This window comes from Neovison vison, chromosome 8 (genome assembly GCF_020171115.1).
Source record: "Neovison vison isolate M4711 chromosome 8, ASM_NN_V1, whole genome shotgun sequence".
In the NCBI taxonomy this organism is placed as follows: domain Eukaryota; kingdom Metazoa; phylum Chordata; class Mammalia; order Carnivora; family Mustelidae; genus Neogale; species Neogale vison.
In genome coordinates, this window is record NC_058098.1 from 112,256,327 (window position 1) to 112,275,763 (window position 19,437).

The following is a 19,437-nucleotide window of genomic DNA, read 5'->3' on the forward strand; positions in this document are numbered from 1 at the left end:
AGACTGAAGAGCAAAAAGCATAAGGAGTGTTTCTAGGGACGGACGGATGGACAGGAGGTTTGAGGCTGCGGAGCATAAAGCAGGAGACGGTGAGTGAGGAAGATAAGAAGCTGAGAGAGGAGGCTAGCAGAGAGCAGCAGCCGCCAAACACCTTCCCCCCACTGCCAGGCCTCATCTGGGAAGTTATCAGGAGCCACAGAAGGGTTTAAGCAGGTCAATGATATGATCTAGTTTCATTTCAGATCCATGATCCTGTCAGTTGGGCCAAAAAAGAGATATGAGGACATATGAGAGCCGGAAAGAGTAAATTAACTAGAAGGCCGGGCATCCACAGGTTAAAATATTATGCTGATATTAAAAATGATGAAATTTGCAAAATTCTTGTGCCTTAATGCTGGATACGAAGCAGGATATATTGTGTTCTCTCAAATATGTCTTTGTGTATATATCTGAATAAAGATTGGATGAAAAGAAATCAAACTTTCACAGGTTTATATAACTAAGTTGCAGGGTTATAAATGATTTTTGTTTTCCTCTTTGTAGGTTTCTGCATTGTCTACAATGAGCATATGTTTATGAAAGTTCATAATGAGGAAAATGTAAGGATTTAAACAACATAAAGTCAGCATGAATGGTCTTATCAAACAGGTAGCAACGACTTCCATTTTGCTAGTGCCTGATATCCAGTGACCCTAAATCTTTAGCCACAAGATAATATCATTCTCTCTGTGTTCACAGAGAGGAAAATGAAAAACAGGGAGGAAAAAATGATTCATTTAACATGACACAAAGGGCTAGAGGTAGAGCAGATAGAAACCAAGGACATGTGTATACACTCTTGAGCTGGGTCAATTCTTTTTGCTGAGAAATTATTTAAACAGAGCAGATCATGCACAATCCAATAATTAAGATAGCCGAAATAATTAGAAACAGTCCAACAGACTGCATGATTATCAGCCCAAATCAATAAAGAAGAAGTCAATCTGAAACCTTGGATAAATAAGGCTGCTGGCTATACTGCGCAAGCTACTGTTACAGGGACTGTCATTCCAGAATCCAGAGCTCAAGTAGGACAGTATTTTTCTGGAAGTGAGGAAGGGCCAGCATTAGTCGGGAAGAAAGCAGAAGGTACTCCCACACTGTGTCCATCAACTCCCACGCTGATTGTTAAAAAAGAGGAAAAACCTAACCTAGAAGGCGGGGTGGTAACACAGTCGCAGCCAGCTTGACTTCCATGCCAGAAGGGATGGCCCGGGCAGTCCCTAATGACTGGTCATCTCGGGGCTTTTCCTCCACACCTCCCTATCGCTCTCAGGAGTGACAAAAACACCATCCTGGATGAAGCCATCCACACAGTTCTTAGACCTTCCTGCTTCCCCCCTGCCCAGGATGGGCTCTGGGTCCTCCACCTGGGCAAAGGAGCTGTGGTCCCAGGACAGCCCCAAGTCTGACTGCTTCTCTGACTGCACCCACAAAGCACAGCAAAGAGAGCCCCAGGAGAGACTGACCAATGTGATGCTTATTAATCAATTAATTAATTAACACCAGAAAAGCTTAAAGAAACCCAGTGGTATTTTGCAGTATGCTTCCCATTGCCTGAAGCAACATTCTTGGCTTTGTCGGAGGGTGAGGTGAGATTATGGGGAGGGGGGATGGGGGAAGTAGGAGGCTTCCCAAAATTGCCAAGCTTGCAAGATTAAACAAGTGCAAATTAGTCAGTGTCCAAATTTATGCTGAAATGGAAGATACTGTACTTTGCAAGCTAATAAAGTGTCATTTCCATGTAAATACACAGCAAATGAATCACCAATTTACATTTTCTTAATCTACTACAAGTGGTCTCCAGGATCAATAGAATGACAACTAAGAAGTTCAGCATCCCGTGGGTCCTAATTGAGCCCTGCCACGGACAATCCCAGGTATCTGCTTTATCTAAAGGAGGGAATAATGGGCAGTCGTGGTAGCGAATGGCGGGCAAGCCAAGGCTGCAAGCAGGATGACTGTGTGGGATGCCCTACAAATGACAGGCCATGCCTGTCTATCACCCAGACACTGCCAGAGACCTGCCCACCCCCCCTCCTGATGACCCCTTTCTATTTCTGAGCCCTCTTGGCATTTTTGCCTTGTCACAGTTCTCTATTTCTTTGTAGGAAGAATGGTCACAAACTAGACATCGTTCCATAAATAGTACCTTCATACTGTACTTCCGCAAGACTTGCTTCTTGCCACACAGAAGAGGAGCCCCCCCAAAAGTCTCCTGCAGTGACAATCACATCCCACAGCCCACCTCCCGAAACCTCATCTAGAGACTATTCGTTCTAACTTCACACCTAATTCCTACATGCTTCATCTATGGCGCCCTGTTCCTAGCCCATTAGAAGCAGCAAAGTGGAATATATAAAAGGTCAGCTACAGGCAGACCACAGAGGCAGAAGGAAGTGATATTTAGAAAGCAGCCAGTGTTTTAAAAAAAAAAAAAAAAAAAAAAAATATATATATATATATATATATATATATCAGAGTAGCCACAGTTTTTTTTAGAGAATAGTAGACTGTGTTTTATTTCATTTTGAGGCACACAGTTCTACATACCTCTGCATGCCCTATGGTACCTAAGTATTATATCATCATTCATAAGAATGACCTGAATCATGATGCGAAAGTTAAATTTGGTGCTCTCTGTTTCAGAAGGCAGGGATGGGCATCACCCATTGAATAAATACATCCATCCATGGAGATGCACAGAAAGGTAGGTTTTAGCTCTCTGGAAAACTCACCCTGACTTCCTGATGCTCTAAATAAATCATGAAATGTAATAATTTGGAAAACTCTTGGAAATCATGAAGTCTGACCCTTTACTTTGGAAAACCATCGAGAGGGATCTAGAGAGGTTTACGTGACTTGCCAAGGTCCCACAGGCAGCAGGAAGAGCCGGGCCTAGGCCAGGGGCTCCAGGTGCCCAAGTCTCCTCATCCCACCCCCCAACAACTCCCACCCACCCCAGGCTACCCCCCCAACCCCTCTCCTCATTTCTGCCCCCCCCCACCACCACATGGACCAGCCCTACTCTGCATACAAATGGTAGTTACCAGGAGTTCCGATGTCCTTCCCCTGGACCACCTAGGCTTACTCAGGGTACATGTGTCCTTTTTCTCCTTGTGAAAAGCTGCTTTGAGGGATGTGGAAGGAATGTGCTGTGTACATTTAAGGTGTTCTTTTACACTCCGTGAGTATCTCATTCCTTGTCATATGGCTACTACAGAGACATTTCACTTAATTTATAATCTCCCAAGGATTGTATGAGACTGTTGTATTACTGTTTGTAAAATTAAACAAAGAAACAAAATCCCAAAAGAATGAAGAAACTTTCCAAGAAATATTTTCCCAAACCAAGAGAGCCAAATTAAGACCATTATGTGATGGCTCGCCTCTCCTTTTCTATGGACTTGCTTCTCTCCCATCTTCCCCACCACCATTTAGGGTAGGTTAGTTAACCTTCTTCAAACAGTTTTATTTTCCTCCTCTTAGATAATCTTCTAAGTAAGTCTTCCAAAGAGCCCAAGGTTTAGGACAGGGGCAAGGTGTGGTGTACCTCTTCAATACCATAGACCACATACAGTCTGTCAGCTGGAAGTCACACTCTGGCTCTCTCGATAAGAACCAACCTGACCCTGAAGGAGATGATGCAGAAGATTGGCCTGCCTACCTAGTCTCTGGCTTGCATGGAAGGATTTAAGTAAAAACAACGGGTCCCGTCAAGGATCGGAAAGTTGCATGGCGAATAGGCCATTATAATCATTGCCATGGATGACCAAAGAGGTCATGTAGCTATATCCTTTCCTCTGCAAAGGAGGAAACTTGGGGTCAAGGCAAGTCATATCACGTTCAAATTTTCTGAATGAGGCTTTCAGTAAAATTAACTTGTTATGCCAGTTACAATATGTGGCAAGTCACTGAAAATATCATTTGAGGGGGGGAAAAGAGAAACTGAAATGAATAATCAGGATTCGTAATATGAATTAAATTAAACTGATCGAATACAACTTCCGGGTATTTAACACAATGGATTATTAAATTCAGAGAGCATATCTTTAAAACTTTTGAACAAAATGAAGCATCACACATAATTGTAGACTTCCCATTGACTTCACATGGATTATGAGTATTAAATACGCTTCGAAGCAAAGAAAGAATAAAGCTGGAATTTTTCCTGTAGTAACAAAAAAAGTAGACGATTTTTTTCTTTCATCAAAATCTTTTCAAAACTTCCGCAAAGACATTTAAAAATGAGCAAGTAAGGCAAAATTTAAATTGTACTACGCAATTTTCTAAAGGGTCCTCCCTTTTGTTCTCTTTTATAAACTGACTCCAGTTCCTAAAACCAGATCTACCTTATTATTACCAATTCCTTATGAAATCATCTAAGAAGAAGAAAAAAGTAATACAGTTGAATTCTTCCAACCAAATGGCAAACATTGTTCCCACAGAAGAGACTTCCTGGAACAATATAGAAAGTCCTGCTTTCTCCTTTGAAATCCTCAGGAAACGAAAAAGAAAATTAAGCAATAAGAAAGCCTGTCACATTCAAAAAAGCAAAGAAAAGACATCTGGGTGAACAATTTGAAAACAAGAAAAGGCTCTCAAGTTTGGATTGTCCTAATGCTTGCTTACCTGCTTCTGGAAAGAACTGACCTTTTCCTCTCCTTACACTTTGCAGAGTTAATTAAGCTGCTGTTTTCTGGGCATCCTATAATTACAGCCGCTTAATGCCTGAAAAAGACCCACCAGGTTACACGGATCCAATCCCTGTATTTACGAATGAGAAAATGAGGCTCTGGAGAGGTGAGGTGACTTGCCCAAGGTCACAGAGTGAGTTAGTCACAGAGTGGAGAAGATGCCCCAAGTCTCCGGACTCCCGTCTCCTCAGAAAACTTTTGCAAAATAAACTTGCTGGAAAGATCACTTCAGAACGTCAGCAAAGCCACTGGTCTCTTAGAGAACCACTTCTGCCAGAAAAGCCCTAGGGGAGCACTCCTGCATTGCATCCCCCACGATTCTGTTGGGGGGAGGGCTGTTCCTAAGCAATGAGCCCGCCGCAGATGAGCAACCAAGAGTCTTTCTGGAGTGTGTTCCAGCTGTTCTGCCCTCTGGCCGAAGGAAGTATGTAATTGGACTTGCAACCGTTTTATTAGGAAAGAAAAGAGTATTCAATATACCAAAACTGTACAAAGAAATACTTGGAATGAACTTTGCAAAACACCATATATGTACCGCATTCCCAGTATTCCTAAAGCCCCCTACTAGGTCCTGGGAGAGAACAGGGACAACAGAACCGTTCCTTGAAGGTAGAGACTTCCTGCGGAGATAAGCAGGGAGACAAGAAAACCTCAATGATAACACAATCCTTTAGTTCGGGATTAAGAACACTTTATGAGGAAAATCCCCCATCAAGAAGCACCCTGTTAATTTTACACTGATTCTCTGAACACTTCAAAAGGAAAGCATAGCATAAATGTTTCTGTTTTTGTTTTTGTTTTTTACATCTACTACTTTCACTACTTTTTAAAAAAATGCCAAGGACTTCATCTTTTTGAATTAATTATTAGAGTCCAATGCTTTGAAAATGGAGAATAATTCTCCCTTCTTCACCTTGAATTGAACAAAAATGATGGAGTGGGCGAGAAGAAAGCAAACCAGATAGGATGGCCGTGGTAGGAGTCAAGCCAATGCAATTTTTTTAGCAGCCATTCTATGGAAAGATCGCCATGTGCCAGATACTAATCAGGTGGCACCTGTCCCTGGCCTTCAGGCGGGAGACAAATGGACAAGGAAACAAGCCACAAAACAATGTAGGAAGTACTGTCATAGAGGTATAGATAAAGCACACTGGGGGCTCAGCTAATAAAGTAACTTTGCAGCATGAGGGACTGAGGCGCAGGTCAAGGAAGTATCGATGGCATGAAGCTTTCAAGGAAGAGAGCCCAGATGGACAAGAGGGCGTGGTATTTCCAGCAGAGGAAACACAATATGCAATGACACAGACTGTCAAGGGTATCTGTATGGAGAGAAGAGCAAACAGGCTGGGGTAGCCCAATCCTGATTCCACTGAGGGGTGGCTGGGTAGATCACTGGAAAGGGAGTTAGAGCTACACAGGGAAGATTATTTCATGACTTTTAGGATATGCTGAGAAGTTGAGACTTAGAGCTGTGAACAGTGGGAAACCATCCAATATATTTGTTTTTACCCTTTTAACTATTTTTAAGTGAATAATTCCATTTCATTTAGTACATGGTATAGCCATTGCCCCTTTTTTTCAGAATATTTTTATCAATCCAATGGAAAACCCATTAAGCAGTCACTACCGCTTCCTCCCCTCCTTGGTTTCTCTACGGATTGGCCTATTCTGGACATTTCTATAAATGGAATCATACAGTACATTGCTTTTTGTGTCTGGCCTCTTCCACTTAGCCTAATGGTTCCATGATTCATCCTTATTGTGGCACGAATCAGCATATTGTTCCTTTTTTATGGCTGAATAATGTTTCATTATATAAAATGCCACATTTTGTTTATCTGTTCATCAATGAGTAGGCATTTGGGTTGTGTCCACATTTTGGCTCATGTGAAGAGTGCCGCTATGAACACTTGAGTAGAAAAGTCACCAGATAGCTGCTCATTTGTTCCTTCCTGCTTTCTTTTCTTTTCTGCCTGTTCTCCTGCTTTTTTTTTTTTTTTTTTTGAACCTACAAATTGGCATGCAATCTGGTGGTCCAAATATATGTCCACCCACATACCTTGCGGCTCTACACCATCTTCTGAGGCTTCTGTGCTAAAATCCTCCTAGCTCATCCCATCTGTAATGGTTCAGATTGTTTTCTTGCTTTGAAATGCCTGCTCTAAAGAGGCATCAAGTTTTAATAAATAGGACTCTCAGTTTCAAATGAGATGTCCAAGAGGAGCCTAGTAATTCCATCCGAAAATGTGAGGTGCCCTGGAGTGGGTTGGCCTGCTGAGATGGCCGGGGTTCATCCCAACACAGTCTCCCTCCACCCACTCCTTCAAACCCAAGATCACACACAGCCACCAAACAACTGCTTCCTCACGTGGCCTTCTGGGTTTGCAATTTTGAAAGCAAACAATTCTTCACAGAAATTTCATGGCTTATTCAAGCCCTTAAGGACACTAGCAACGTGTCAAATTGGAATTGGGTAGTTTCTCGGGTTTTGAACCCGGGCCTCTACCAGCACATCAGGACACAGACAACAGCTGGGGGAGGGTTGCTCGTTTTCCTTCTCAAGTCATTATAGTGATAGATGCACTTTGTCATTGTAATTACGGTCACTCAGGTACCAGTCAAGGGATGAGAATGAAACATGATTGTCACTGTTGTTTTCCTAATGGAAATTAAAACGAGTCATACTGTGGGGTGAACAGATTTTTATAAACCAAGCTGGCTTGGGGGTAGGTGCAAGGCCTATTCAGAGTAATGATCTCCACAGAGCTCTTCTCTGATGTGCACAGAACTTCTGTGTAAGTTGCGGGCGGGGGTGGGGGTAAGGGAACAAACGTTGTAAATGTTGTATAACCAGGAAGCACTGAAACACTGCCCTCACCAAACCAGTGTGCATTGAACTTATCAACGGCATTATCAGACCTTAGGATACATCTATATCCCCTAAAATGCACAATTTTAGACATTTTACATTCCATTTTTAAAAGTGTAATTACCAAAAGGTCTCCTTAGAAACAACCACAAAGAATTAAGGATTAGAGATTAAAGAACCACAACTGGCTCCTTACAAAGGCACCAGGCTTTCCAGATACTTCTATGTGTCCAGAAAAGGTAGTAGAATATGCTGTCTTCAAATACGTCACTTTTGCATAAGGATTATTATGAACTGAAAGCAATTGAGAAGTAGATTTAAGAAAACTTCTCTGCTCTCCTCCTTCCCCTCTCTTCCACGAAGGATAGAAGCCAATCATCAGAGAAAATTCTGGACCCTTATCAGCCCAGAGACAGTATCAGATGATCGACATTTAACAACAACAAAAAAATCACTGAAACTAGTCCTTGTTTATCCTTAGTTTTCCTCATATATTTTCCTTCCCACAATCTGTCAGTCCTAGAAACTCAAAGGCCTTTTCCTTTGTATGGTCTCTTCTTAAAAAATGTATTATTCTTTTGTTATGATACTACAGAAGCCCAAGTTCTAACCACCACTTTGAGTTACTTATCTCTTAGCGCTCCCATGTGCATGAATCATGCACATGTTAAACTTCTGTTTGTTTTCTTTTATTAATCTGTCTTCTGTCAGTCTGATTTATAAGGTCCCAACCAGAGAAGCTAAGAGTGGAAAGGGAAAAAAGATGTTTTTCTTCTCCTGTGCCCGTCAGGGCAGGATGTGGAGAGAGAATACAGTATATTTGGAAAAGCTAGTAGTAAACTAGCAAAAAAATCTGGGTTTTCATTCCTGCTCTACCTGCACAATGATCACAAGTAGGACAGGACAACATTTGGAGCCCCTTGCTGGGACAGGCACTATGATTGTACACACACCAGCCAAATTTCCTTAGGTGACAGAGCGCAAACCTTATTCACCTGTCAGGCCTCCAAATGCTTCCCTGGGGAGACTTGGCCCTTCCCCAGGGCCAGGGGAAAACTTAATTGGTCTAAGGAATTATGATAATTCCATCCCATTTGCCAAAGATTGGTTTAGGAATGGTCATGTGACAATGGTCCCACCAATGACACCAGTGGGAAGTCTGCTCAGAGACCTTTGGGAAATTACCCTTACTATAAAAAGAGGTTCACAAAACGGGGCATGGCCTCCCTTCCTTCCTAGGTTTAGAACATCACTGTGTAAGGAAGTGACTCGTGGCTCCGCTGTGACCAGGAAGAGACAAGCCTGAAGGCAAAAACACCCATGTTGGGACCACTAAAGCCCAACAGCACTGAATCTTTAATCAGCCCTGCACACAGGTTTCCTCCAGACATCTTGTTATGGGAGATAATGTGTTTTCCTTGTAGGTTAAGCCATTTTATTTGGGTTTTCTGTTATTTGGCACTAAGAGATCCTTAACTGATAAACCCCCCTATGTAAGTAGATGTTTATCAAGCACTTTATTAATTGCATTTTTAAAAAATTAGACCCACAGCTCAAATTATAATGTTTCATACCTAATCAGAAATGCTGCTGTACCTGACTGACTTTTTCAGAAATAAAAACAACTGTAGAAAACGACATATATGGTGGGGGGGACAGGAGGGGGAAGTCTGCCGTTTTAACCTGTAAACAGAACTGGAAGCATGCTAACACAAAAACTCTGTCATAGTTTAGAAATAGAAACATGCTCTAAAACGTACCCCTGCCACAAATTTCCAAAATGAAAATCCAGGGCCTGTTAGTAAGAAGCACTCAATTTTCCCCATGGCATAATCAAAATATTCTTGCAGAATCATCTGTATGTGTGGCTTGGAGGCTAGGGAATGATTCTGTTTAATGCTTCTCAGGAGCTCTCAGACATATTTATTTCAATAACCGTGCCACATTTGGAGGGCATACAAAACTGTGACCTTTTATATGCTTTTTCTTATCATTTAAAAAATTTTTCCCAAATCAAGTGTGTTGGGACCAGTTCAGAAGATGAAGAGGTAATGAGTTCTTTATACATCTCCCAATTTTCCAAATCAGTGGTAGTGTCTGGGGATGACTTTGGGGGACCAAAGCACCCATGCATACGATATCCATCAGCCTCCCTTACAACCCTCCACCCCTAAAAAATTATAGACGAAGTCCCTAGCCCCACTGCCAGTCAGACTGGTGTCTTCAAGCTTCTTTTATACAAGATGGAAGGGCTTCCCTGATCTAAATGATAGACTCTGTCTTATTAATTAAAACAAATTTATAAAATCATGCTGAATACAACATCCCCTCCCTCCCAGGCATTCTAATAAGACACTTTCAGAAAGAAAAGGAAGGAATTGGCTCTGGTCTGCTGGAAATTGACGGGCACTGGAAGCACGTGTGAAGCTCTTCCATCATGGGCATCACAGCGAGAAAAGAAGGTGAGGATCGTTGCTCAAAGTTCCTTTCAACTCTGTGGATCTTTGATTCTATATGTGCTCACCCATTTTCCTCCCACCAACCTGAGTTTCCTCCAGAAAGAAAAGGTAACACTTGGGATGAAAAAAAAAAAGGAAAAAACGACAATACGACTTTGATGCTGCTTCAGCGGACATCTTCTGGCTGGATGTTATCTTTTACTGTTGAATAGCAAATGCTTTCCTTGTGTCTTTTGTTTTGTTTTGTTTCCACACTTGAACAAAAGACACTATTTTTCAGAAACGTTCATGTTAGCTGTCACTGTCACTTTCCTGCCACTCCTTACTTCAGCTTATCTCATTATTTGCTGAATACTTGTGAGTTTCAGCTTCTTCAACAGATACTTCCATTCTCTGAACATCCAGGTGTCCTCCAGTATGTTCCATGAGAAGAATGAAGTGACCTGGCCCAAGGGATTCTGAGGCATCAGTGGCATAAAACAAATACTGAGCCCCAGTTGGCCTTGGCTCTATTATATTTTTGGTTTCTTCACCCCTACGGTTGTCTCCTGGGACATCAAACTGTCACGGCAATGACCGGTATCATAATTTGTCAACCACATGACAGGTGATCACTTCTGTTGTTTTTCAGGATAACTTCACTGAATGCCATTTAAGGGGATGCCCAGGCTTAAGATTCCATGACAACTGTAAACATCACTGTAAGCAGTTTTCAAAATTGTGAGAGCTTAAGAAATGGCATTTAAAGTCAAATTTGTCACCTATCCAGACTTCCTACCTCGTTGCTCTGGGTATGATTAGGGAAACCCAACCCTACAACCCCACAAGACCGGAGGACATAGCAACCCATATTTTTCACTAAGCAGCCTCTTATCACCAACAACACTCAGTAACATTGTTGACTGACTGAGTGATGCAAATGCTCACATCCCCTACACCAAATAAAAATTCCTTAAAATGTAAACAAAAGAGATCAGAGCCAAATATAGCCCTCCCTCCCCTCCCCACCCTGCCTCTCCCACTGTGATAGACCCTAAGCGGGCATTGGCAGATGGAAGCCTCAGTGCTGATTTGCAGTAGAATGACCTGTTGCAAAGAGACAATTAAGCCTTCTGGAATTATCGATACATTCAGAATTTCCCACTTACAATTCTGGAACCTCTCCTCATGTACCTATATAGCATCAAAATACTTGGAGAAAACCAAAAGGGAACACAGTGGCACCTTTATGTCCTTCGAGGAGAAATTAGTAAACTGATTTTTACCTGTGAACAGAATATCAAAAAAATCTGAACACTGGGGGACATCTAGCAAGTTATAGAAAATAATTCCATGTCCTCAGTCATTTGAGATAACAGAAACTAAAACATGGCTCTTATTGTTCCCCCTTTTTTTTTCACTTGCTAATGCGTTCTCTGATGGGCGTTCCCACGACATTATTGTAAGGTCTGCAATCAGTTTATCTGGCTGAATTTCAAGAAAGATGGAGTGCAGCACAGAGTTTCCATTACCCTGCAGGAAACAAAGGCTGTCAGCCTCAGACACGGAGGCCGAGTCGCTCATGCTCCAAGTTCAGTCACATCCTTTTAGTTAAAACTAGCAATAAGATAGATTAATCACTGCAATCACTTTTAACCACAGGGAAACACTATAAGAAAGTGAAAAAAATCAACTGTCATAAATTTTATCAGCATTTGAGGATAAAGCCCACTTTCTATTTACAGTTGCCTATATTTTGATAACAATCTTTACAACTGCTGTGCAAAGCTTTAGACAATGTCAGTGTGGTGGTGGTTTTGTGTGTGTGTGTGTGTGTGTGTGTGTGTGTGTGTGTGTGTTTTAAATAACAACCATAGGAAAACTAATTTTTTAAGCCTGAAGCGAGTCTACATGGTTCGGATGACCTTGGCTGAACTGCCTTGAAATGGTGAGCTAACGTTTTACTCCAAAGGAAACCTATCTGCTCTTTGAAGTTTCTGGAGATCCTCAGTTTGGTTGTTTTCAACTTTTCTTTTCTACTTTACCAGTTGCTTTTGCAAGGGGCTGGCAAGCGAAGAGGATGACCAAATCTCATATTTTTATTCTTTTAGCCAGCAAATAGTACCAAAAAATAGAACTCAGATGTCCACGTAATTGAGTATGAAAGGACAGAGGAAGTTCCCTGGGAGAGAAGGTGAACAGGAGAAAGGTGGGCGGAGGGAATCAGGAGACCACACCAAGGTCACAGCTGGCTTGGCAGAGGTCACAGATCAATAATCTGGGGGTATACTGCCCTTCAGGTGTAACAGAGATGAAAGGCAAGTTTATCATTGGTTAACGGTTGGGAAACCCTGTGACCTGCCTAAATTTCTTCCATGTTCCCACTCCCGCTGGGCTCCAGCTTAGCATCTGGAGTCTCCCTTTCTCCCTCAATGGATCTGAACGTCCAGATGCTCCCCTAACAAAAGCTTATCGCCTACGGCAATCAAGAACACTTGCAATTACCAGTAGTCAGCCTGATGGGGTTTGAGGGCTCTTTTTGAGCACTGGAGAAGAAAAATCAGTAACTAAGGAAAGAAAAAAAAAATAATCACAGCAAGTTGGATATAATTGAATGTGAACCTTCTATGACATAGCAAAAATTCTTCCTTTTTTTTCCCCTCAAAGCCATTGCTAAATGTAATCCATGAGACATAGTAGATACAAATGTCATTGAGTCTGGCAGTTCTGATCCCAAACCACTTAAAACCCCACCCACTTTTGTGTTTATAAATGACTTTTACAAGACAATTCCTATGTGTGGTTAGAAGGATTTAAGCAAGTGTCTTTTTTTGAGAGCAGAGTGGCAAGTAAGAATTTAATTTCTATTCAACATAACCTTCAGGACGTTAGCAATAGAAGGCGTTGAATCATAAAGTACTACCCTTGGCTATGTTCAGCCACAAAACACTTTGCAACAAAACCACAAATCTAGTCATTAAAAGTTGTGTAGTATGAGCTGGCAGTTGGTTAATCAAAAAGGGCTCATTTAATACTGTGCCTGGTGTCAGAAAGGATACAGAAAATCAAATGTGTCTCTCTCCGCCGTGCAAGACGAATGTGTGTGACAAAACAGTGCACCGGGAGGCCCCCCCAGAAAGTTCAGCTGAGGAAGGAAAAATCCCTCCTTTTTGGCTCTGATGAGAACTTGGCTGTGCTATCAGAGAAGCCCTCTTCAAAGTGGAGTGAGCACACGCCAGGGGGTATACAAGCAATCTTTTGGAATGCAGGGTGAAAACAGTTCAACTTGGGTTGATATCTGTTACCGCCCCACTTCCAAATTTGCTTTCGTCTGTGTTCTATGATGCATATATTTGTATGGTCCATGCACATAATTTAAAAATGAGTAAATATAAATTATAGAGAGTGAGAATCAAAACCATTTCAGAGACCACTTGCTTTCCAAGTAAAAAAAGAAAAAGTCTTAATGTTATCCCCAGCACCCCCAAAGCTGAAGAATTCCTTTGCCAGCAGCATCTTCTGGTTCAAGACAAGATCTGAAAACTAGATGTGAGCCAATGGGTCAGAGAGGAGAAACAGTGCTGGTCTCAACTGTCCTAGATCATGGGCTCTTGGGCGATAATTATTCTAACACAAATGATACTTTGGTCTACAAATGAGCTGAAGAAAAGCATCAATCTACTTCTGTGTCAGGTAGAACTTGGTGGGTCCTGCACAGACTATTAATTTCATGGAAAATAAGCAACAGGGGAAAGAGATAAATCATTAGCAGAGTGAAGAGCAGATCCAATGAATTCCTACCAATTTTCCTACTTTCTCTTGCAGAGAACAAAATGACAAAGTATATGTGTCCCACTGTCTTTGATATCTCTGTTTATCTCATTAGATGAAAAATGCTTCTGAAACCACAAGGACATGTTTTATTTCAAGTTTCAAGAATTCAATCCCAAATGATTTATACAAGTTAACATTATGCATACAAAATACCATCTTCACATTTCTGAAATTCTACCCCTTTAAATTTCATAAAAACAAAACACTGCAACAGTAATATTCCTTTTGTTTTTTGCAGGCCATACGTAATATTAGGATTTGATTTACATCAACAAAGTACATATATTTGAAACATAATGTTAGTTGTTTTTAATGAAAATTTTTAATTAAAAAATTTTAGAAAATTTAAGTGAAGCCTAGTAAGAACAGTTGGAACTTCTGATACAATTTCAATGACTAATTCCCATTCAAAATTAATTTCTCCGAAGTTCTACATAATGGATTCACAAGTCTCCTCAATGTTTATTTATTAAAATGAGTGTTTTCAGTAACCGAAAGTAGCATTATATAATGTTTTCAACTGAGTCTCCTTCCATCTGTCCTCCTATTTGAATGTTCATCCAGTAGTTTAAACAGAAGAGCTGTACTTGGAACAGAAGGGCCAGCATCCCCCAAAGGGCAGAGTGCTCCATCACTCTGCACGTCTCCTCCATTATTTGCCTACCAGTGCTAGCAGCCCTCCCCACGTCCTCCTCCCGTAACCTACTAAGGGTGGTTCCTACGTTACTCACTAGAAACTCCACCAGTTGATATGAACTCTATGAGGACAGACATTTGTATCCTCTACAACTAGAGCAATACCTGACACCCAATATTTATTTGTTGAGTGAATTAATCAGATGAATGAATGAATGAATGAATGAAGAACCTATCTGTAGGTCGCCTCTTCTCATTTCCAGGGCTTCTTACGTAATCCACACCGTGTCTCCTGCTCTACTTGTTTTCCGTGACTTTTACATGGACAGATTTCTTTCAAACCTCTAACAGTTCCAGGGGCAACAGAGGGGCCAGAGCTCTGAGCTCTAAATCCATTCTCCCAAGTTCCTGCAATTAGGCTCTCTCAACTTTCAGGTCCTTCTGATTGGTCAGTGGGGGATGCCTTCATTTGCATACAGCCCTCATTTTGACCAGGGCAGCAGCTTCCTTAGCATCAAAAGTTAGCTACAAGAAGGAACTATATGGAAGAATCATTTAGAATCAACTGACCAAGTCAAACACAAAAGAACCCCATGGCCACATCTTCCTCACAACTTGGCATATAATAGGCTTTCAAGGGGCATTTATTGCACTGGATAGTAAACTATGGGAATAGCGTGTGAACCTAATCTCACAAAAGATTTTGCAGATTATCCCATAGGGCAAGAAAGTAAAAATGTGGACTGGCCAATGCAGTGTTAGGAAGAGGACTTGCAGATGGAAAAACACCTGTAATCAAACCATGCTGGTGAATGGTTCTTTGTCAGTCTGGCAGAGTAGCACGGGGTTCTAGTCTTGGCTCTGAATGCATTTATGAATAGCTCTACCACCATTCTAATCAAAGGTCCTACTCAGAGGTCCAGTCTAGACCTTCTAGGGTCACTCTGGGCTAGAAGTGAACTAGAATCATAATGAAGGGTGACAATTAGAATTTGGTAATTTTTCCCAAATACTTGTTCCATCGAGATGGATGCTTTTCTGGCTCATGAGATTTCTCTTAAGTAGATTAAGAAGAGCTAGTCTGTACATTTCATTTCTAAACTAATTTTTCATTGTTTACATGGACTGTTTCTGTCTCTGCTACATCTCTCAGAAATACTCCTCTGGCCTCCAGTAACATGAGATTAAAATAATTCCAACTGTGAGGATGCTTTCCGTATTACAAACTCACACTTTCTTCTCTGCAACTTTTACTCACCTCCAGGCTTTCCTTCTGAGTCTTATGAAGAACAGCTCATCTCTTTTTTTTCTCAAAAGCTCACTAAATACCCCAGGTGGTTCTGGGGTCCTTTCCCACCTCACCCCACTCTCCCATCTGAGGCTATTTTTCTTCTTTTCTGATGATTAAAATTGCTAAATGTTAAAACTCTTAAACAAGGTAATTCAGAGAAGAAAGTACAAATAGACCATAAGACCCTATTTATCTTAATTTTTAAGATGCGATGTCAACCGCTGGATATATATGACTCATTTAAGAAATTCATGCCACAGCCACTAACGTCAGATGCTGAAACAAAGGTAATGATCAAAATCAAATTATTCATGGAATTATAGAATTTTAAAGCTGTTCATTTTGCCTATTCATTTCATAGGTAATGAAATGGAGATCCAGAAGGGTTATGTAACTAGCCCAAGGTAGGCTAGTTGCAATGTTAAAAGTACTTGAAGCATTTCTGGCCACCTTCCAAACAATAAATTATGATCCTATCATGTAATGATATCTGTCATTCTCTCCAAACCCCTCATGTCGTAATAATGTCAGCTCATTAACTTCCCAGAAAGCTAAATTTACACTGTTATTATTACAACAATGTTAAATTTTAGAACTAGAATATTCCCCAAAGAAGAGTCAGCTTTCCTAATACCATAGACAAGAAAACTGAAGGCCACTGAGGTCTGAACACTTCCTGGAGGGTGCACTGCACTGAGCAGTAGAGCTTGCAATGGAGCCCATGTCTTCTGGTTACAGCCTAGAACCCTTTGCTGTTCTGCACAAACGATTAGCTAAACACTACCAATACGACAAAGCTGATATTGTTTTAATCTAAAGTCTGCACTCATGATGAAAAAAAAGCCAATGAATTTAACTAGTATGGGAATCTTATGGAAGTGTTCGGCTGGACAAACATTTGCCAGAAAGACTATAGAAGAAGGGATTTTGAACAATAGGTGGGAGACTGATTCAATGACCTCTAAAGTCCCTTTACTTTTAAGATTATTTGATCCTGGACTACCCCAGAGCTGGGCACCTCAGCTAGCCAGGGCACTTCCAGAGGTGGGGAATGTGCAGGATCCTGTGGGGGTCCCTCTCCTGCTGTTGGGTTAAACTCTGCCCTGCTGTTTCAGGCACTCCTCTATATGCAATTTACATGCAATCAACTACTGTAGGCATAGAAAGAGTGTAAGGCAATGCAGCTCTGTCATTTCCAAAGACAGACTACACTGCTTAGCTTTCAAAATTGCCTTGCCTAAATGAGCATTCCATAACGGAGCCTCCAAATCCAGCTTTTACAGTTTGTTCATGTACTATGCTACTATCAGAATTAATTATGCAGCATTTTCATGAGGTAAAATCAGATCTGGATGTGAGTTAGGAGAAGAAAGAAAAAGGTGCACTTCCCAAAGGAAGGTTACTGTATCTTATTCCCCCTAAAAGAGCTGGAGTCCTTCCATGCACAGACAGATTTCAGATGGCAGTCCCCAGCTGAGCTAGCCATGAGAAGGAGGAAGTTGACATGTATGAGAAATGAAGAAGATGCCAACTAACAAGACTCTGAAGGCCAAAACGTTATTAACCCCCTCCTTTCTACGTAATCCCATTCCACACTGCAATTCCACACCAGTCTGTTCACTGGTTTTGCTGAATGGCTACTAAATACTAAAATGCAGTGATTTTAGACTTTTTCTTTTTCTTGCAATAATGAGTCCAAGGAAAAGAAAAGAGGTACCCCCCCCCATTTCAGAGAAAAAGAATTGATATTAAGAGTGGAGCTCTGAAAGTTAGCAGGAAACTTCACCAATGGGATTGTCACTTGAATATTTCTACATGAATGAGACTACCAAAAAAAAAAAAAAAATCAAACTTCTGATTAACCACACATGGGAGCCAGGTGTTGCATAGATTTCAGAAGAGCAAACTGATGCTCTACAACTCGGGACCAAAACCAAAACTACCACAAAAGCAACCTTACAAGGTATCACACACCAGAGATTCCATGCCAAATCCAGAGAGAAGCACTTCAAAGGGTTGGGAAGCTTCTCTCCTCCCCTCACCCCGGTGTGCCCAGACATTGAGGATGGAGTGGGGAGTCACCAGGAAGGTTGGAAAAAAGTAGATATCCTCTCGGTGTTCAACTGCCTCGCCAATGAATTAATGCTATCTGAGGTCCAATCAACAGGAAACCCTGCACTTTGGGGTTGGGAAGAAGGTCTTGGGCCTTCTTAGCTTCCCTTTAGCCTGCCAGGCTGGGATGGCCACACCAGTTCCATCTAACGCCAACATGAGCACAGTATAAGAAGAAGCCCCTTGCCGCCTCTTCTGAGGCTTGCACCACTTTTCTTCCAAAGGTATTTCTCAAAGGAAAGCACAACTTGAAAGATGCCCGGCTGGGAAGGGTCTGGTCTTTTTTAATTGTTACCTCCGTAGGGGAGCAGCGTCAAGAAAATCTACACCTGCATTCCAAGTCAGGCAGGTGTACAAAGACAGGGAAGGACGAGGGGAGAGGAAAGGAAAGAAGGAAACGGAGGCAAAGGAAGGAAAGAAGCAGATAAAGGGGGGGGTGGGGGAGCGCCTAAGGCACAGACTTGAGGGAAAGGGGAGGAAAGGGAGAGCAGGATGAGAAGGAAAGAAGAGAGTCATGGAAAGAAAGAAGAGCGAGAGAGGGAAGAAGGGAGGAAGGGAGTCGTCAAGAAAGGGAGAGAAATGAAGAAAGGAGACGGCCGGGAAGGATGAAAGAATGAGCCGGGGAGCGGAGCGCGGGGACGCGGCGGGGAGGTGGCCGCGGGAACCGGCGCGCCCCTGGGGAGCCGGGGGCTGCGCTCTCCGAGCGGGCGCCCAGGGGCGCAGGGCGCAGGGCGCACCCGCCGCTCACCTTTCAGGATGAGGGTGTCGATGTCCCGGTCGATGCCCAGGAAGTAGCACTTCCTCCAGAGGCCCGAGTAGGTGGCGAAGAGCGGCCGGCCGCACTCGGCGTCCAGCCCGCCGAGCCCCAGCAGCGAGCGCCAGGACTCGGGGTCGGCGCGCCCCGGGCCCCCCGGGAGCAGCCGGCGCCCCAGCGGGGGCGAGTCCCGCAGCGGCAGGTGCGACAGCGGCATCAGGCGGTTCTTCTGGTCCGGGGGGTCGGCGCCCGCGCGGCTGCGCTCGCAGCTCTCCTTGTGGCGCCGGGGGTCGGTCTCGTACCAGTGGTCGGTGAAGATGGCCGTGACGAGCAGCCCCAGGGAGCAGAGGCTGAGGCCGAGGCTGAGCGCCGTGACGAGCGCCCGCGGCTCCATGGCTTCCCGCCCCGCCGCAGCCGCCGGTGGGCTCGCGCGCCGCCGCCAGACACAATGCACTTGGCCTCGGCTCTCCTCCGCGCTCCCTCCCGCGTTCCCCCACCTGCCCCCCACCTCCCTCCCGCGGCCTCCCCGCCCTCGGCTCCCGGCCCAGCTCGCTCCCGGTCCCCCTCCCCGGCACGGCTCCGACTGCCCTCCCGGCCCCCCGGCTCCCCGCCGCCCCTCCGCCCCCCGCGCCTCCCGCACTTTCTAGCCCTCCGCCTCCTCCCCAGCCCCTCGCCCGCCTCTCGGCGCCCCCCACCCGCTCGGTCCCCTCGCCTCCTCCCCACCTCCCGAGTCTGCCGTCCGCCCTTCTCTCCAGCGATCCCCCTTC

At 43.3% G+C, this 19,437-nt stretch overlaps 1 protein-coding gene across 1 annotated transcript in view; it reads right to left on the reverse strand.

Moving 5' to 3' along the window:
* TMEM178A (transmembrane protein 178A) overlaps positions 1-19,064 on the reverse strand; it is a 49,280-nt gene extending 30,216 nt beyond the window's left edge. The window contains exon 1 of the mRNA XM_044261695.1: positions 18,665-19,064. Within this exon, the coding sequence (XP_044117630.1) occupies positions 18,665-19,064 (400 nt within the window). The remainder of the gene's footprint in view (positions 1-18,664) is intronic.
* Between the last annotated feature and the right edge of the window lie 373 nt (positions 19,065-19,437).